At 56.0% G+C, this 16,876-nt stretch overlaps 8 protein-coding genes across 8 annotated transcripts; 4 read left to right on the forward strand and 4 right to left on the reverse strand.

Moving 5' to 3' along the window:
- Nucleotides 1-193: 193 nt before the first annotated feature.
- Nucleotides 194-936, forward strand: VTN31DRAFT_1694 (uncharacterized protein; the record flags this gene model as incomplete). The annotated part of the gene is made up of 3 exons (XM_069401779.1): nt 194-293; nt 355-751; nt 831-936. The coding sequence occupies 3 exons, from the start codon at nt 194-196 to the stop codon at nt 934-936; spliced, it is 603 nt and encodes a 200-aa protein (XP_069264550.1).
- Nucleotides 937-1,931: 995 nt separating this feature from the next.
- VTN31DRAFT_1695 (uncharacterized protein) lies at nt 1,932-3,299 on the forward strand (the record flags this gene model as incomplete). The annotated part of the gene is made up of 1 exon (XM_069401780.1): nt 1,932-3,299. The coding sequence occupies one exon, from the start codon at nt 1,932-1,934 to the stop codon at nt 3,297-3,299; it is 1,368 nt and encodes a 455-aa protein (XP_069264551.1).
- A 949-nt stretch (nt 3,300-4,248) lies between these two features.
- VTN31DRAFT_1696 (uncharacterized protein) lies at nt 4,249-6,550 on the forward strand (the record flags this gene model as incomplete). Its single annotated transcript, XM_069401781.1, has 4 exons — nt 4,249-4,453; nt 4,518-4,736; nt 4,802-6,392; nt 6,448-6,550. 4 exons carry the CDS (start codon nt 4,249-4,251, stop codon nt 6,548-6,550), a joined length of 2,118 nt encoding a protein of 705 aa, XP_069264552.1.
- A 225-nt stretch (nt 6,551-6,775) lies between these two features.
- On the forward strand, nt 6,776-7,647 carry VTN31DRAFT_1697 (uncharacterized protein; the record flags this gene model as incomplete). The annotated part of the gene is made up of 3 exons (XM_069401782.1): nt 6,776-7,250; nt 7,331-7,423; nt 7,481-7,647. 3 exons carry the CDS (start codon nt 6,776-6,778, stop codon nt 7,645-7,647), a joined length of 735 nt encoding a protein of 244 aa, XP_069264553.1.
- A 393-nt stretch (nt 7,648-8,040) lies between these two features.
- On the reverse strand, nt 8,041-9,147 carry VTN31DRAFT_1698 (uncharacterized protein; the record flags this gene model as incomplete). Its single annotated transcript, XM_069401783.1, has 2 exons — nt 8,041-9,001; nt 9,062-9,147. The coding sequence occupies 2 exons, from the start codon at nt 9,145-9,147 to the stop codon at nt 8,041-8,043; spliced, it is 1,047 nt and encodes a 348-aa protein (XP_069264554.1).
- Nucleotides 9,148-10,570: 1,423 nt separating this feature from the next.
- Nucleotides 10,571-13,423, reverse strand: VTN31DRAFT_1699 (uncharacterized protein; the record flags this gene model as incomplete). Its single annotated transcript, XM_069401784.1, has 1 exon — nt 10,571-13,423. One exon carries the CDS (start codon nt 13,421-13,423, stop codon nt 10,571-10,573), a length of 2,853 nt encoding a protein of 950 aa, XP_069264555.1.
- Nucleotides 13,424-13,781: 358 nt separating this feature from the next.
- On the reverse strand, nt 13,782-14,917 carry VTN31DRAFT_1700 (uncharacterized protein; the record flags this gene model as incomplete). The annotated part of the gene is made up of 3 exons (XM_069401787.1): nt 13,782-13,897; nt 13,958-14,700; nt 14,793-14,917. 3 exons carry the CDS (start codon nt 14,915-14,917, stop codon nt 13,782-13,784), a joined length of 984 nt encoding a protein of 327 aa, XP_069264556.1.
- A 778-nt stretch (nt 14,918-15,695) lies between these two features.
- Nucleotides 15,696-16,536, reverse strand: VTN31DRAFT_1701 (uncharacterized protein; the record flags this gene model as incomplete). The annotated part of the gene is made up of 5 exons (XM_069401788.1): nt 15,696-15,890; nt 15,946-16,173; nt 16,239-16,286; nt 16,343-16,431; nt 16,503-16,536. 5 exons carry the CDS (start codon nt 16,534-16,536, stop codon nt 15,696-15,698), a joined length of 594 nt encoding a protein of 197 aa, XP_069264557.1.
- Between the last annotated feature and the right edge of the window lie 340 nt (nt 16,537-16,876).

Consider the following 16,876-nt stretch of genomic DNA (forward strand, 5'->3'; position numbering starts at 1 on the left):
AAGCTGAAGAGGAGCTTTTTTCTTTGCCTGAATGAATCATCATATTATTTCTTTTTGTGCCCCTCTTTTTTACCTTTAAAGGTTCGCGGCTTTCCCTCACTGTCCAGCTTGAGAGCTTTGTTCTTGCTCAGAGCCGGTCGAGACCTTGTCCGATACTTCGACCTAGTCGATACATAGGACGGGATCTATCAACATGGCCTTCTTGAAGGGTCTAAGCGACCTCAACTGGGTGCTGCCCGTGCGCATCGCCCAGTTGGTCTTTGCTATTATCATCATGGGCCTGACTGCGGCAGGTACGCGAACTATCGTCCTTGCTCTTCAATATGCTCGGCCTAACACCGTCTTCTCTTCCAGTCATCGACAAAGCAAAAAACCCCACCCGGGGCGTCGACTACGACGACTACATGGACAAGGTTGACGACTTCATCGACAACCTGCAGAGCCGCAAGGTCAAGCGGGACTTTGCTATTCCGTACACCGGCGGCGAAAGTATGGATGACAGCACCTACTTCATGCTCTTCAACGCCCTCTGGACGATGGTGGTTGCGTTGCCTTATCTCGCGCTCGTGCCCGTCTTCTTCGCCCACTTGTCCAACATCTTTGTCACCCTCGGCATCGAAACGGTGACCTGCATCTTTTGGTTTGCGGGCTTCATTGCGCTCGCGGCGAGTCTGCCAGATGCGGACTGGTGCGATGATTGGCACTATTGCCGCATCGCTCAAGCGGCAACGGTGTTTGGGGCTTTTGAATGGTCTGCTCCCGTTTGTGACGGATCTTTCATCACGATCTACCTACCGAGGTATGAGGCTTTGTGCTGACGAGATGATTAGGGTGCTGTTCGGGGCGACGACGTTCATTGCGGTCCGGCTCTTTTTGCGCTCGAGGAAAGAGCCCAAAGAGCCAGCCCCGGCCCCCGGCCCGCCGGTGGCCGGATGAGTTTGACGGCATGGCATGTTGATGGTGTGCGAATTCTGTTGATACCTCTGTGATACCTCTGGACGCCTGGTATATTTGTGGGAATTATCGTTTCGTGATAATAATTTCTCTTCAATCCATACTTAATCGATTGAATCTTTTGATCATTTGATGAGCAATGCGATTCATCCCGGATCCACTACTGGATGGCGACTTTTTTTTTTTTTTTTCTCTCACGACCCACTGTAGCCCTAGTTCAGAGAAAGATAAAAAATCCAGTGAGTCAGTTTACGGCTATTTCTCAAAAATTCATACTGGCAATTGCTTGTTAATACAGAGGAATTATTGAATCCGATAACTATCGTCTTTTTTGATTGTAGTAAAATTCAGAATGTTTGAAATGACATTTCATGCTCCACGCCTTCCCTTCTTGTGTTGAATTCTCACGAAACCTCACCTCCCTACGAATCGCCCACCAAAGAACAAAAAAAAAAAAAACAATTCGACAATCCGTGACTTTCCGCTTCCGTTTGCGCGGCTTTCAAACGGTTTCGCGTCTCTGATCCTCCTGCGCCACGCAACCCCGATTTCATGGCGTCCACGGACACGGACAATGCGGCTGCGGCATTGAAACACGACGACGTCAAGCCCTTGCATGGCAATGGCAATGGCAATGACGAGGGATCCTTGAACATCATTGCCGAAGAACCCGAAAGTCCCTCGTCCAACAATGCCGGAGGAATGGTAGACGTCGAGAAACACGGTGTCGGCGCCAAGTCGGCGCAGGCGCCCACACTGGCCTTGAAGCGCAAGCTCAAGAGCCGGCATCTACAGATGATTGCAATTGGTACTATCATCCTTGTTAGTATTGATGAACACCCCCGTTGATTGTTATTGCACCAGGTGGTACCATCGGCACCGGACTGTTTATCGGGAGCGGCTCCGCCATCGCAACGGCTGGCCCGGCGGGTGCGTTGATCGCCTACATCTTCATCGGCACGGTGGTGTACTCGGTCATGATTTCCCTTGCCGAGGTCGCCACGTTCATCCCCGTCGCCGGCGCGTTTACCACGTACGCCACGCGCCTGGTCGACCCCAGCCTGGGGTTCGCCATGGGCTGGATCTACTGGTTCTCCTGGGCTATCACGTTTGCCCTGGAGCTCACGGCCTCCGGCTTGATCATCCAGTACTGGAACCAGTCAGTCTCGGTGGGGATTTTCATCGGCGTCTTCTGGGTGGCCATCACGGCCATCAACTTCCTGCCCGTGAGCTTCTACGGAGAGCTGGAGTTTTGGTTCGCCAGTATCAAGGTGATCACCGTGATCGGGTTCCTGATCTTTGGTATCTGCATCGATGCTGGCGCCAGTCCGCAAGGGTATCTGGGTTTCCGCACCTGGGGCCACCCCGGCGCGTTTGCCCAGTATCCGGATTTGGTGGGTCGAAGTTCCAGTGACACGGCCAAGTTCGTCGGTTTCTGGGCCGTCTTGATCCAGGCCGCCTTCTCGTATCAGGGCACGGAGCTCGTCGGCATTGCCGCCGGCGAGACGGAGAACCCGCGCAAGACGGTGCCGTCGGCCGTCCGCAAGACGTTCTTCCGTATTGCGCTGTTCTTCATCCTGACCGTGTTTTTCATCGGCCTGCTTGTGCCCTACGACAACCCGCGGCTCGTGTCGGACAACACGGATGCGTCGGCGTCGCCGTTTGTGATCGCGGCCGACCTGGCGAGTGTGCATGTGTTGGCGCACATCATCAACGCGGTGCTCTTCACCGTCGTGCTGTCCGCCGCCAACTCCAACGTCTACAGCGGCAGCCGTGTGCTGCTCGGCCTGGCGCAGGAAGGGTTTGCGCCGCGCTTCCTCCAACGCACCTCGGTCCGTGGGGTGCCCTATTATGCGGTACTTTCAACCTCGGCCATCGGGCTGCTGGGCTTTCTGAACCTCTCCAACAGCGGCGCCACCGTCTTTACCTGGTTTGTCAGTATGTCCGGCGTCGCCGGGTTGATCAGCTGGGCAAGCCTCAATGCCTGCCACCTCGCCTTGATGCGCGCTCTCTCCGCGCGGGGCATCTCGCGCGACGCGCTGCCGTACAAGGCCATGGGGCAGCCGTTCTTTGCGTGGTACGGCCTCATCATCAACGTCCTCATCATCCTCACCCAGGGATTCACCTGCTGGATTCCGGAGTTCAACGTGACCGACTTTTTCGTCAATTATGTCAGCCTGATGCTCTTTGTGGTGCTGTATCTCGGCCACAAGCTCATCTTTCGCACGAGGTTTGTGTCGCCCTTGGAGGCGGATCTGGACACGGGACGAATGGAGCTCGACGATCCGGTGTGGGAGAAGCGGCCGACGACGATCTGGGGAAGGATTTGGGAGTGGATCAAGTAATCAAAGACTTTGCTTTCTTACCTAACTATGTACATTTATTGATATTTTGAGCAATTTCTCAGCCGGCTTAAGCTCACATGTATTATAGATGCATGCATGGACGGAGTTTTGTATTTTTTAGCCTGGGCGTCTCATTCATTGTGCTCTTCTTCCTTTGTGCGGTTGTTTGCAGGCTGCATGCAAGGAACATTGCTAGCCTAAGCCAGTTGTCACTTCCGCTGATTCGATTAGATAATCCAGCCGGCCCGATTGCCAAAATCACATGTTTTTTTATTTGGATCTCACCCGCAGGTCGGGGAAGTTCCTTTTCTCCAAGGGAACAAAGACGGATGGCTAAGGAATCCCCACAAGTGGCGCTTTTTCCCTGTCTCGACTCGGAGGAAAGTACCGAGGCTTTGACAATTAACTACTGTAGTTAATAATGGGTGCCGGCAAAGAAAAGGTACATACCCGGGTACGAGTACAGCAGGGCGCGTTTGTCATTTGGCCCTTGTCTGGTGAGCATGGTCCATGAGCCTACATGTTTGTAGAATGGACGGCGCTGTGCAGTCTTTGTAGTCCCCCTCTCTTCGTTGATCCGGGGCATGGAGAGAATGCAATCAACATCCTGGATGTATGTATGTATGTATGTATATGCCTGCAAGCCAAGCTTGTCCTCACCGTCGTATAGGGAGTAGTTCGTCGTCCTGGTTGCGGAGAAAACACGGGGATTTTACCTCAAACTCTCCAAACAGGCCAGGCCCATCCTTTGGGTCTCTAACCTCGGCTGTCGCAGGGAATTGCTGACATGGTGACATTTTTATATTCTTTATATTCTTTTTTTTTCTTTTTTTCTTTTTTCTTTTTTTTGCTCAACTTTGCCCTTCCGCTTCTTTTTCTTCTGTGACACAGTTGTAGTTCCTTGTCTTGTAGGTGCTGGACAGCTGGACAAGATTCCCTCCGGATGCCAATGTTCGCAGAGCAACCGCCGCATTTCAAGTATGCCGCTGAGCTGCGGCAACCACCGCCCAAGGGCACACCTTACTCGGTGCCGCTCGAGGGCACGGAAAAGCCCGGCCGGACAAAGGTCTATCGCGCATGGAATATGCAGAAGGAGCTCTTCCTCACGCTTGATCCGCGCGTGACGACGATTCACGAGCTGTTTGAACTCAGCGGTGAGCTCTCTCTATTTCCCCCCCTTTCCCCACGTTCCAACGGCACCCGACTGATGTTGTGCAGCAAGTCTCGTCCCCAAAGATCGGTGTCTGGGCTGGCGGCCGTACGATCCCAAGACCAAGTCCTATGGTCCGTACCAATGGATGGACTATGAGACCGTGCAGCGACGACGCGCGAACTTCGGCGTGGGCATTGTCGAACTACATCGCAAACATGCCGACAAGACGGGCAAATACGGCGTCGGATTGTGGTGTCAGAATCGGCCAGAGTGGCAGATTACCGGTGCGTACAACTAGTTCCTGGCATGAAAAGGTTGAAGGAGGATGCTGACATGAAGGGCGGGTTAGACCTCGGCTGCGTTTCGCAATCGTTGTATACCGTGTCGATTTATGAGGTTCTCGGCCCCGACGCGACGGAGTTCATCATCAACCACTCCGAGCTCTCCTGCGTGGTGTGCTCGCTGCCGCACGTGCCGACGCTACTGAAGCTGAAGCCCAAATTACCCGGGCTCAAGTTCATCGTCTGCCTCGATCCGCTGGATCATGGCGAACAGCCCGGCCATTCGAAGCGCGAACTGTTCCAAACTCTGGCCGCCGATCTCGACGTCGCCCTGTACACCATCGACGAGGTCGAGCAGCTGGGCGAGTCGCTGAAGCGGCCGTACAACCCGCCGACGCCGGACGACATTGTGACCATCAACTATACCTCTGGCACCACGGGGAACCCCAAGGGCGTCGTGCTGACGCACAAGAACGCCGTGGCCGCGGCGTCGTCCAACATGATGCGAGTTGATTATAAACCGGGCGACGTGGTGCTGTCCTATCTCCCCCTGGCACATATCTACGAGCGGGTTGTGGAGCAAGGCGTGCTGTTTGCCGGCGGAGGCATCGGATATTTCCACGGGAATATCCTGGAGCTGGTCGATGACCTTAAACTGCTCCGTCCATCGGCATTCATCTCGGTGCCGCGGCTTTTCACGCGCTTCGGCAGCGCCGTGCGGAGCAACACGGTCGAGGCGCCCGGCGTGCGGGGCGCGCTGTCGCGCCATATCATGAAGACCAAGCTGGCGAACCTGCACCAGGCGGACCCGTCCAAGGCCACCGAGAAGCATGCCCTGTACGACCGGATCTGGTCGAAGAAGGTCGCGCGCGCGCTGGGCCTGGACCGCACGCGCCTGATGCTGTCCGGCTCGGCGCCGCTGGACCCGACGCTGCAGGACTTTTTGCGGTGCGCGCTGGGCACGACGTTTGTCCAGGGCTATGGCCTGACGGAGTCGTATGCCCTGGGCCCCGTGCAGTACGCGCAGGACCGGAGCTCCAACAACTGCGGCGGGCTGATGCCGATGCTGGAAGCGTGCCTGCAGTCGCTGCCGGACATGGACTACTCGGTGGACGACAAGCCGTACCCGCGGGGTGAGTTGCTGCTGCGCGGCAACACCATCTTCCGGGAGTACTTCAAGAACCCCGAGGAGACGGCGGCCGCGATGACCGAGGACGGCTGGTTCCGGACGGGCGACGTGTGCGAGATCGACGAGATGGGCCGGTTCCGGATCATCGACCGGCGCAAGAACGTGCTCAAGTTGGCGCAGGGCGAGTACGTCTCGCCCGAACGGCTGGAGGGCGTCTTCCTGGCCAACCACACGTACCTGGCGCAGGCGTTTGTGCACGGCGACAGCACGCAGACCGCCCTGGTGGGCATCTTTGGCGTGCAGCCGGACAGCTTCGCCGCCTTTGCCAGCAAGGTCCTGCACCGGGACATCGCTCCCAACGACCTGGACGCCATCCGGGCCGTGCTGGACGACGACCGCATCCGCCGCGCCGTCATCCGCGATCTGGAGCGCACCGCCCGGAAGCACAAGCTGACGGGCTACGAGCGGGTGCGCAATGTGGCGCTCATGCTGGAGCCGTTCTCGATTGACAATGAGCTTTTGACGCCAACGTGAGTTTTTCTCCCTACATTGATCCAGTATACATGCAAACTGACTGATGACTAGGTTGAAATTGAAACGTCCTCTGGCCGTAAAGCGATACAGGGGGGTTCTAGATAGGTTATATGCCCAGTTGGCCGAGGAGCAAAATGCAAAGGCGAAGCTGTAAACCCTAAATGCTTTAGTAATTTGTGAACTAGCCATGCCGATGATGAATCGACTCTGACCTTTTACCCGATTTGGTTAGATTAACGTAGAACGGCCAAATCTTCTAGCCCTATCAAGTATTCTCCGTACGGAGTACTCGTATACGGAGTTTACACCAAATCCTGATTTCTCATTTATCAACTGCGTCAAGAGTCCACATCCGGGAGAACAACATTCCTCATCCCCCATGGTATTGGTTCTCCTCACCTTGTCGCTCGCCCTCCTGGCCGGGCTGGCCCGCGCCACGACATCATTGACGTTCATCATCCCCGTCAACCCTCCGATCCTGCCGAATCCCGCCGGCCTCCTCCCACCTGCCACGCACGCGACGCTGACCACCTCGGGAGCGATCCTCTCCGCACCGCTCAGCAAGCACGGCACATTTACATTCCACCACCTCCCCCGGTCCGATTCCGACCGTTCGTACCTACTGGATATCCACGCGAGGGAGTACATCTTTGCGCCGTACCGCGTCGACGTCGCGGCCAATGGCACCGTGCTAGGGATCTGGGAGACGTTCCGCGGGAACGCGTGGTCGAATAAGGGCAATGAGAAATATGTCCATCCTACGGAGGGGAATAATAATATTGATGCCCCGCAAAAGGTTGTTGTTGAGGCGAGGGTTGTTGCCAGGAGGCCGCTGTATGAGGAGCGGCCAAAGTGTAGGCTTCTCCTTCCTTTTATTTTTCTTTTCTCTTCCTGGAAGTGGGTTCAACGGTGCTGATGAGGATGATTGGAATAGTTTCGCCGCTCTCGCTGTTCAAGAACCCGATGATTCTGCTCGCGCTTTTCGCGATGATTTCGATGTTTGGGTTGCCGAAGCTGATTCAAAATAGTACGTCTATATTTTTACTGTTCATGAGAGAGCAAGGGCTGACGATTATACTACTAGTGGATCCGGAAATGCGCGAGGAGTTTGAGAGACAGTCGCGTAATACCCCCATGCCGGGTGCTGCCGGAGCGCAGGCGCCGAGCTTTGATCTCGCGGGGTGGATGGCCGGCGCGTCGTCGGGGAGTAGCAGTAGTACCGGGAGGGAAGACGTCCGCAGAAGACGATGATCATCCCATGTATCTTACCGAGTATGTAAAGAAAGGGGAAATAATCATGGCTCCAGAAAACGCTCAAACCTCACGAGTTGCGGCGTGCCGTCTCATCACGTCCCGGCGGTTCGCCCTCGTACTTTGTTTGTCCGGCTGCAGGGGTTGGTTGCTGCGCCGCCTGTGAAGTGTCGACAAGTTTTATGAATTATCGAGTCAAGATTTGATGGATGCAGCAGAATCACTGCACGGTGAGATGAATACAATGCCAACAGTTTGATTGTAATCATAGCAAGGATACTTGACATAATCCTCGGCCCGTCTCTTCATTTCAAGTCGTAGGTTCATACTCGTACAAAAAACCGTTAATAGTACAAAAAGCAAACTGAAAGTAAGTATTTTACGTTGAGAAAATCAAAAGTCCCCACCAAAGTCCCCCCCATCCGCGAACCCTTCCTGATACCCTTCGGCATACTCATGGTCAGCAATCGCATCCGCCGCTAGCAATCCACCGACGCCCAGCGCCGCGACGCCCGCAGCCCCGGCGGCCAAGCCCATCCCGCTGCCGCCGTGTCGACGGCCGCCGCCAAACCCGTGCGGTGCGTGCGGCGGCGGGGGATAACCGTACCCGTACGGAGGCTGCGGCGGTGGGGGATGACCGTACCCGTACGGCTGCTGCGGTGGCGGAGGATATCCATACCCACCACCGAACCTTGCTGGAGCCGAATGAAAAGGGGAGCCCGGGGACGACGATTTGCCGACCTTGGATGGAGCTTTGTCATTCACCTTACTGAAGAGCTTCCCCAGCAGCCCCTTTGCCTTGTCCTTCCCCTTGCTTTCCCTTGGCGGCAGCGTCGCCGCCCCTGCCGGCGGAGCGGATGGGTTTGCCTGCGAGGCGGCGGCCGCCGCTGCGGCAGAGGTATGCGCCTTCCCGAGCTCCGCTGCGGCGCGCGCGTCTTCTTCCGCTTGTAGCTGCGCAGCGAGTTCCGCGTCCTTGGCCGTGATGTTCGGAGAAGGGGCGGGGGCGGGGGCGGGTGCAGAGGCCGACGACGGACCGGATCCGGACCCTGTTGCCATCGGACTAAGCGGCGACGCGGGGTTGTACGGGTTATTCGAGCCCAGCGTTGTTATTGTTGTTGTCGATGTCCCTGTTCCGGCGGGGGTGAGGTGCTGCCTCTTGCTTTCCTGCGCCTCTGCTGCTGCTATCGCAGAGGGGTCCCCTGCGCCAGAGGCCTCATAACTCGGGGGGGCTTCTGATGATGACGCGGCGGATTTTTCTGACGGCGGCGGCGGCGGACCGGGCGGTGGTGCGGGTTGCGCTGGCTCTTCTGGAGGAGTCCATTGTGAGACGCCCGTCGAGAGGTTGACGTAGTACCTGTTGTTGTTGACTGTTAGTCGCCTGGCATGAATCTGGTTGGATGGGATGAGTTGGAACCATTGATTGTATCGATTGTCGAACAGGGCTTTCCAGCCCGGGGGTACCGCTGGTGGCGGCGGTCCTGGTGGTGGTGCAAATGACATTTTCTTTTTGTTGATTCCGTTGTTGAAATGTGAGAGAGTCACGACGTCGCCAGGGACTCGGAAGAGTCGACCGGCTCACTTATCATATCGGAACACCCCGCATGGCGCATGCATGCGTTATCTCCGCGTGGATACCTAATACTGGGTAGCCTACTGTGGCGCAGCACCGTGCCTTTTCCAGATTCCAGACCTTTGAGTGGCTGGACGTTATTAGTACAGTTGACTGATCGCTCTGCTCTAATATCAACTGGAAATAAACCCCAAGCAACGCTGCGAGTTCCCATCGTCATATTCCTGTGGCCATAGCATTCGAGTTCTCAGGCAAACTGCCTCAGCCTCTGCTATCTATCTGCCTTGCCTTTCCGAGACCTAGTTTGTGGACAACGCGAGACGTACGCATAACTTGGGCACAGCACCCTCTTCACTCCCTGAAATTGTCTGCCCCTCGCTTCAGTGCCCGTTGCTACATTGCTTCTTCTGCCTTTCCAACCAGCCCTCCTCGTCTTTCGGGGTTGATGGACGCTGGCAATGGTGTCTAAATGATCGGGCCCCAGCACTTTCCTCGCTCCCTCAGCAATTCGACCACAGAGATACTTGTGGACCGGCAATACTGGAGATCAACGTCGTCCTTTGTGATAGCTAGGACCACTCCTATGATCTACAGTATATACCTAAGCGTCAGGCACGGCATTGTTGCATCAAGGCGTTCGGCAGGGAAGCCGGACCCAAAAAAAATAGTATTTGATAATGAAGGCCTGCCTGGCGAAGTCTCAGTATTCCCTTTACAGTACGACGTTCGGGAATGGGCGCCGTACTTGAAGGGACAGAAGCCTGCGGATCTTCCGCTAAAGCCACCATCACGGCTCTGATCTGATCTCTCTGTTGTAGATCCGATCACTGACTGACCGATGGAAGAACCTAAAGATGTGGCTCGATCGTTTGGAAGTGCCAAATAAATACCCTGCTCTGGATTTTGCTTCAGGTTCAAGGTCTTCAATCTTTCTAGGTACTAGATCTAGGCCCAAGAGCAAAATCGATACAGCTGTACAGCTGTGGCCACCTGATGCCGCATCACTTCTGATAATCGAAAGTGTGGTAGTAGGCCAGAGGTAAAGGACGAGCTCCTGGCGAGTAATGCGTTCAGACTCCTCCAATAATTCATGCGCATGATGCAAGGCACTCAACCTGCGTTGCATGGCAAACTCCCCTGTCTATTGAATCCGATTGGCAGCTAAATCAAGGCTCCGAAGTTGTTCAGGAGAGCGCGCTCATCGTCAAAGTAAGACTCGAGAGAAACAATACATGGAGAGAATTGCCCTGATTCCGTTCCAACAACCCTTCCCATCCGAATACAGTACAGTATGGATGACGGTGTAAATGGTCATGACTTCGTTATTAGATTAGATTAGTCTAATATAGTAGTCTATCGATTCAATCGTATAATCTCCTCGCTCGGCGGCCACCAGTGGTCGTCATCATCAGATTCCAAGTCCCCATCCCTGGATGGTTCAGGATCCGGCTCCGGCTCCGGCTCGTCCACATCCGACGTCAGATCAATAAAGATGGTCTCCTTGCCCAACTTCTTCTTGGACGTAGTTCCTCCCTGATTGTCTCCCTCGTCATCGCTGCTGCACAGGTCAATCACCCGTGTGACTTTCCACGGCTTGCGCGGTGGCGGCCCCGTCCGCTTGGGTGGTGTCGGCCCTGGATCCGGCCCGGGACGTGCTTCTTCAGGCGGCTCGGGCTCCGGACGCTTGCGCTTCCTCTCATTATTATGCTGCGTTGCGTTCCGCGTGCGTGCCAGCTCGCGCTGCGTCCGTACGTGTGCCTTACTCTCCGCGTCCAGCAGCGCCCGCTGCTCCACATCGGGCCCGTCAAGCTGTAGCGCTTGGATCTCCGCCGTCAGTGGTGTGACGGGTAGCTGCTCGGTCGTAGTCCCCGCGGGCCGCGCCCATGCTGCGTAGGGTCCCCGGTACGCCGGTCCCTGCCCAACGCCGTAGATTGGATGGCGGACGAGTTCGCCCGACGAGAGCATCTGTGCGCCAATGGCTGCGCCGTTGTTCTCATCGTGTTCCGTAGCAGATTCCCTTTCCCGCTCGAAATGTATCGTTTCCACTTCGTCTGTATTCTCCTCCGGTGACAGAACGTGTATGCCCCCAGCCCCGTCGCCGATCACCAGAGTCGACTTATCCGCCGAGAACGCCCCGGACAGAATCTCATCCTGGACTTCGGCAATGTCTCTGACATGGGCGTCTTCGGGCGACAGTAGTATGTTCCACGCCTTGAGCACCCCGTCGGAGCTGCCCGTGATGAATCGATCAATGGTATCCCCCCAAAGAGCCACGCGCACGCCAACGTCGGCTTGCTCCCGCGTGAGGCTCTCGTCGAGCTGGTTCAGCGGCCGGCCATGCGTCAGCCGGTGCAGGATTTGCCCCGAGTAGCGCCAGTCCCAGACGTACGTAGTCCCATCCGTGCAGCTGGCCGACACGTATGTCCGATCCATCGGGCAGAAGCTCACGTCGTTGATGTCGAGCGCCGGACAGTCCATCTCGACAAAGCACCGCCCGCGGTCGAGTGGTTCGTAGATGCGCACCAGAGACCGCGCGCTCCTGATCCCTTCGTTGCCGGTCGGTCTCGAGGTCCCCGTAACAAGCCACGGTAACGTTGGATGAAACTTGACGTCAAAAACCGCTTGCGCGTACGGAGTAAGCGGCTGCGGTTGGACCAGGCCGGCCTCGCGGACCTTCCACATGGCCACTTGTCCTGCCTCCCACGGATTGGCAACCGAGTCCGCGCCGCAGAACCCGGCCACGAACAGGTCCTGCGTCAGCGGCGCAATTCCCCAGGCGAGGGACGATGGCTTGGTGGGGGATTTCCTTGACCTTGACACGTCCAGCGTGATGTATTCGTCATCGTCGCCATCGTGGCCGAGGCGCCAGATTCCGACTCGCGCATCTGTTCCGGTTGCGAGCAGGCCCCCATTCGCCAGCGACCGGGCCATCACCTCGACCTTGTCGTCATGCTGTAGAGTGCGTAGACAGCGCGTCTCGGAATGCGACGACACGTCCCAGATTTTGACAGTCTCGTCGTAGCTGCTCGTATACAGACGATCGCCGTGCCATTCGACCGCAGTGACACTCATGTACAGAAACGGGTCACTCGAATAGCGATCGGCCTCGCGCGGTAGCCGATGGTCCGGGAGGTCGCGCATCGTATTCGACACCAAATCCCCCAGCAACAGGTTGTTGCCACGGTTGTACTGCATGTTATTCTCGTCGCAATGCGCCACTGCACCCGCTGCAAAACGCGTGCCGTCGGGCGACAGCGCCACGTTGATAACGCCGTTGGACGCGCCCTTCCAGGTCCTCGTCCTTCGCAGCCGGTCGCAGATCCGGAACGGCTGTGCCGGCAGCCCCCGTTCCCGGCGGCGCAGATAACGCGAAGCATCCTGCGAGAAGTCGTCGACATCGTGCCAGACATCGTCATCAAACGTCACGCAGGTGATGTAGTACGGGCGACTCGGCAGCGCGCCTTGTTGGGCATCGCGCAGAAAGGCACTGATGTCCGCGCGCTGCCGTCGCCTGAGTACGGCCGCCAGCGCGAGACACTCGTTCGGGTCCGGGTCAGACGAGCAGACTTCCTCCGCCAGCTCGGTGATGGTCTTCCAGTCGGCCAAGCGAATCCTCTTGGGCTTCGTGCCCTGGCGGACTCGATCGAGGCCGTCGAGCTGGTGCACTTTAAGCAACCGGCGGAGCCTGTTCAAGTTGCTGATCCATCGCGCGAAGCCCTTGGGCACGGCGGCCGACTGTACCGTGTGGATCACTTGGTCCGGCAGCGCGGCATCGAGGAGGGGGCATCGAATGTCGCAGCGGGCGAGTAGCGCAAGAATCGCAGCCAGTTCGTCGTTGCCAAACGACGCATGAAGGATGTATCCGTGAGATGATAATTCACCGTAATGCGCAGGGTTTTTGGGCGCATACGGCACGAGCGCTGGCAGCCGCGGGATATCTCTCAGCGAGGAGAAAGTCTGCTTGATTACTTTGACATCCCGAACAGCGTGAATCACTTTGCCGTGCACGGGTTCACTCTGCACCTGTTGTCGCAGGGAAGATCCGTCTCTTCTCTCAGAACTTAAAGAATTAGACTCCGGATTCCTCCAGGACTCGTGATCGTACTTGAGGGATGGGATTGCCGTGCGGCGGGATGCGGAGTGGTTCGGGGAGGAATGTGCGTACCGAGACGAGCGCGGCTGGGGGACGACAATCTGGAGAGACATGGTGCCATCGCTCTCCAGAGCGAAGGTCGCCCAGGCGTTGTAAAGTGGTTTATGGCGAAGGCATTGGTGAAAGGGAAGAAGGCGGGAGGTTCATCCCATTTGGTTTCGCGTGCAGCTTTCGAAGTGACAATCAAGTTAATCAACTCACCCCGAGTGAATGGAGGATATTTTTGGCCATTTCTTCTCAAAAAAAAAAAAATACTCCAATTTTTAGTCGTGTTCCCTCCATTTCGAAAGGGGAGGATTGTCAGCGGGTGTATCTACAGAAGTTTACTACAGTATCGTACATGACCAGAAGATCCAACCCCCCACAGACTAGCCGGCAATCGATTGACCTAGGTTATCCAAAATCCACCCATCACTTCTTCAGAAGCCGGCGGCGACGGAGAGCCACCATCGCATCATACAAAACATCCTTGAACGCAAACAAAAAGGCCGCCGTAATGGCACTCTGGGACACCTTTGGTCCGAGTCCTGGACATGGTCAGCAGGGACATAACAAGAAAAACCGGCGGATCACATGGGACAACCAACCTTTGTACAGCCCCAGGAACCCCTCCTCTTTGATAATCTTCTTCAAGCTGGAGTTGATGCTCTCCTTGGGCCCATCCTTGCTGGCGACATGCATGCGACTCTTAACCGTGATGTACGGGTATGTGATGGTCGTTGCGAGGATCTTGCCGATAGCACCGAGGTAGAAGGCGTCTGTCGGGGTTACGCGACGACGGCGCTCAACGATATGCTTCAGCTGCTCGAAAATGGTATACTGTAGGATCGGGTTGATGACGAGCACCAGGGCCGGGATAACGCCGGCGAACAGCGCGCGGAAGCCCTCGTTGCGCAGCAGGTCCCGCAGAACCTGCAAGGTGCTTTGCGGCTTCAGCTTCTCCTGCTGGTTCTCCTCATCCGAGGCACCCGAGCCGCTGCTACCGGTCTTGCGCGCCGTCATCCGGGTGTTGACCACCCAGATGGGGTTCGTGATCAGCACGGTCGCGCTGCCCGCAATCGCGCCGGCGATCATCGACTCGACCGTCGTCAGCTTCTTCGACGCCCGTCCGGCCTTCGCCGCCGCCTTCTCGAACACGGCCCGCGTCCACTCATACCAGTAGTAGTAAACAAAGTTGGTCACGCTGATGCCGAAGACCGCCGACTCGAGACCGGAGAACAGTCCGCTGACGCCCTCGCGCTGGATGATGCGCCGGACTGCGTCGAGCGTGGACGACTGCGCGCGCTTCGATTCCACCTGTGCTCTTGTTGAGAGGGTAACGAGGGGGTACCTAATCGTAGCCCGCCATGATTATCAACTTTCACTTGTTCTGCGGGGGGAAACCAACAAGGTTGTAGGGTAGTAGGCGAAATGCGAACGTACGTCAAGACCATCGAAATGATCCCTCCTCCCGCGCCTGCCAGAGCATGGGCAATATTATCCGACTGCTGCGCCGCGGCAGATGCGGCGACCGACCGCGTCTTCTTTTCGACCGTGGCTTGCGACATGGCGTTCAGATGTGCTGGCAAGGACAAAACTCGAAAATGTCAGCACGCAGCAATGCGTCCAACCCGCAGGACAATGCCGGGCTCCTGGTCTCCCGTTGGGGAATTTATACACTTGAGACGGAGTTGGAGCGCGAGGGGAAATTCTCCCCCCCCCCATTTTTATGAGGAGAAATCGAGAATATCCCGGAGCAGCATGAGACTCGGTGACGTCGGCGGACATCACGAACGACCCTCGGCAAACTCGGCGCACGGAAATGCGGATGAGTAATCACATGTGATTTTGGCTTTCTTCTCAAAGTCCATGAAGGGAATTAATTTATTCTATGGAATTGAGGACGAAAGAAAAAAGATCAAGATACTAGTATGATTGTGAAATGTCAGACTGTCATTCATACAGTTCTCTCTGTTGTCTAAAAGACACTGCCATTACCCATATCAACCTCAAACACACGGCGAGTACAACAAACAAGCGGCAAAATGATCCAGTCGGAAAGAAAAAAGGTTCACAAGAGACAGCCAACGACAAATCAAAAAGTAACGAAAGGAATCAAATCAATGTAGAAGAACATCGTTTCATTCCCGAGACCACCGTACTTCGGCAACGCCAGGGGAACAGGATCGGAATGATGCTCATTAAATTGGTCGAATAGGGCGTGGACCCTATGTCTTTAAACCTCGCGGCTCACTCCATCGCATTTCCCATACCGCAAAATAGTAGTCGTGAGTACGTCAGGATTCGATGTAGGAAGAGGAAGGGACATGCTTCCATTGCTCTCGTTCAGCAGCAACCACCGCCCGTGCTGGTCTGCACACCTTGGCCCTGGCCCACCTGCACTGTCGGCTTGTTGTTGACGGTTGCCGTGCCCATGCGTTCCTTGATCTGTCGAGCCATGGTCAAGAAGGCTTGCTCAACGTTCGAAGCATTCTTGGCGGAAGTCTCCAGGAAGGGAATGCCGAGACTGTCGGCGAATTCCTGGCAAAATGTGAGATTCGGCTCCAACGAGGGCAATCGAGCGGACGGGACTCACTTTCGCAACCGTGTACTCGACCACCTTCTTGTCCTCCATGTCGCTCTTGTTGCCCACCAGGAGCTTGTTGACACCCTCAGTGGCATACCGATCAATTTCTTGCAGCCACTGCTTCACGTTGTTGAACGAATCCATATCCGTCACATCGTAGACAACGCAGATTCCATGAGCGCCCCGGTAGTACGAGGACGTGATTGTTCGGAAGCGTTCCTGGCCAGCCGTATCCCACTACATTGGTCAGTATACACATACTATGCTTTCCGAAAGAAGAAAGAAAAAAAATCAAAACGTACAATCTGCAACTTCACAGTCTTGCCGTCCAGTTCGATGGTGCGGATTTTCTGGTCACACGACGTCAGCGGTGGTCGACAGCCTAGTCATCGCTTTGGGAACCTACAAAGTCCACACCGATGGTGGAGATGTAGCTTTCTGTGTAGGTGTCATCGGCAAAGCGCAGCAGCAAGCAGGACTTCCCAACGCCGGAGTCTCCGATGAGGAGCAGCTTGAACAGGTAATCGTATCTGTGTGGCGGTCAGTTGAGCGCAACAGGAAGGAACGCCTCCTTTCTCGACGCGGAGGAGGGCCAGGCATCGATGGCGGAAAGGATAGGGAAAAGACTCTACAACACACACACACACGGTCCAGTCAGCTATCGGAGTGATGGGATTGCGTATACGCACAAGCACCCGATGGTGCTGGCTGAGCTTGATGGCCACTTACCACTCAGGATTCATGATGGGCAGAGGGAATACGTGGCTGGGTTGCAACCAAAGCAAGCACGACGAGTACACCGAGAACCGGGACAAGTCCAGACAGGAACTGGGGGAGAAAGAGAGGGAACTGAAGAGCACAACAGAAAAAAAAGCGTTTGAGAGTGCCGACTGTTTCAGGGCGGATGAATCGAGATGCCAGCCCAACGGGGAAAGGCGTG

This window comes from Thermomyces dupontii (genome assembly GCF_041956625.1).
Source record: "Thermomyces dupontii strain NRRL 2155 unplaced genomic scaffold VTN31scaffold_1, whole genome shotgun sequence".
In the NCBI taxonomy this organism is placed as follows: Eukaryota; Fungi; Ascomycota; class Eurotiomycetes; order Eurotiales; family Trichocomaceae; genus Thermomyces; species Thermomyces dupontii.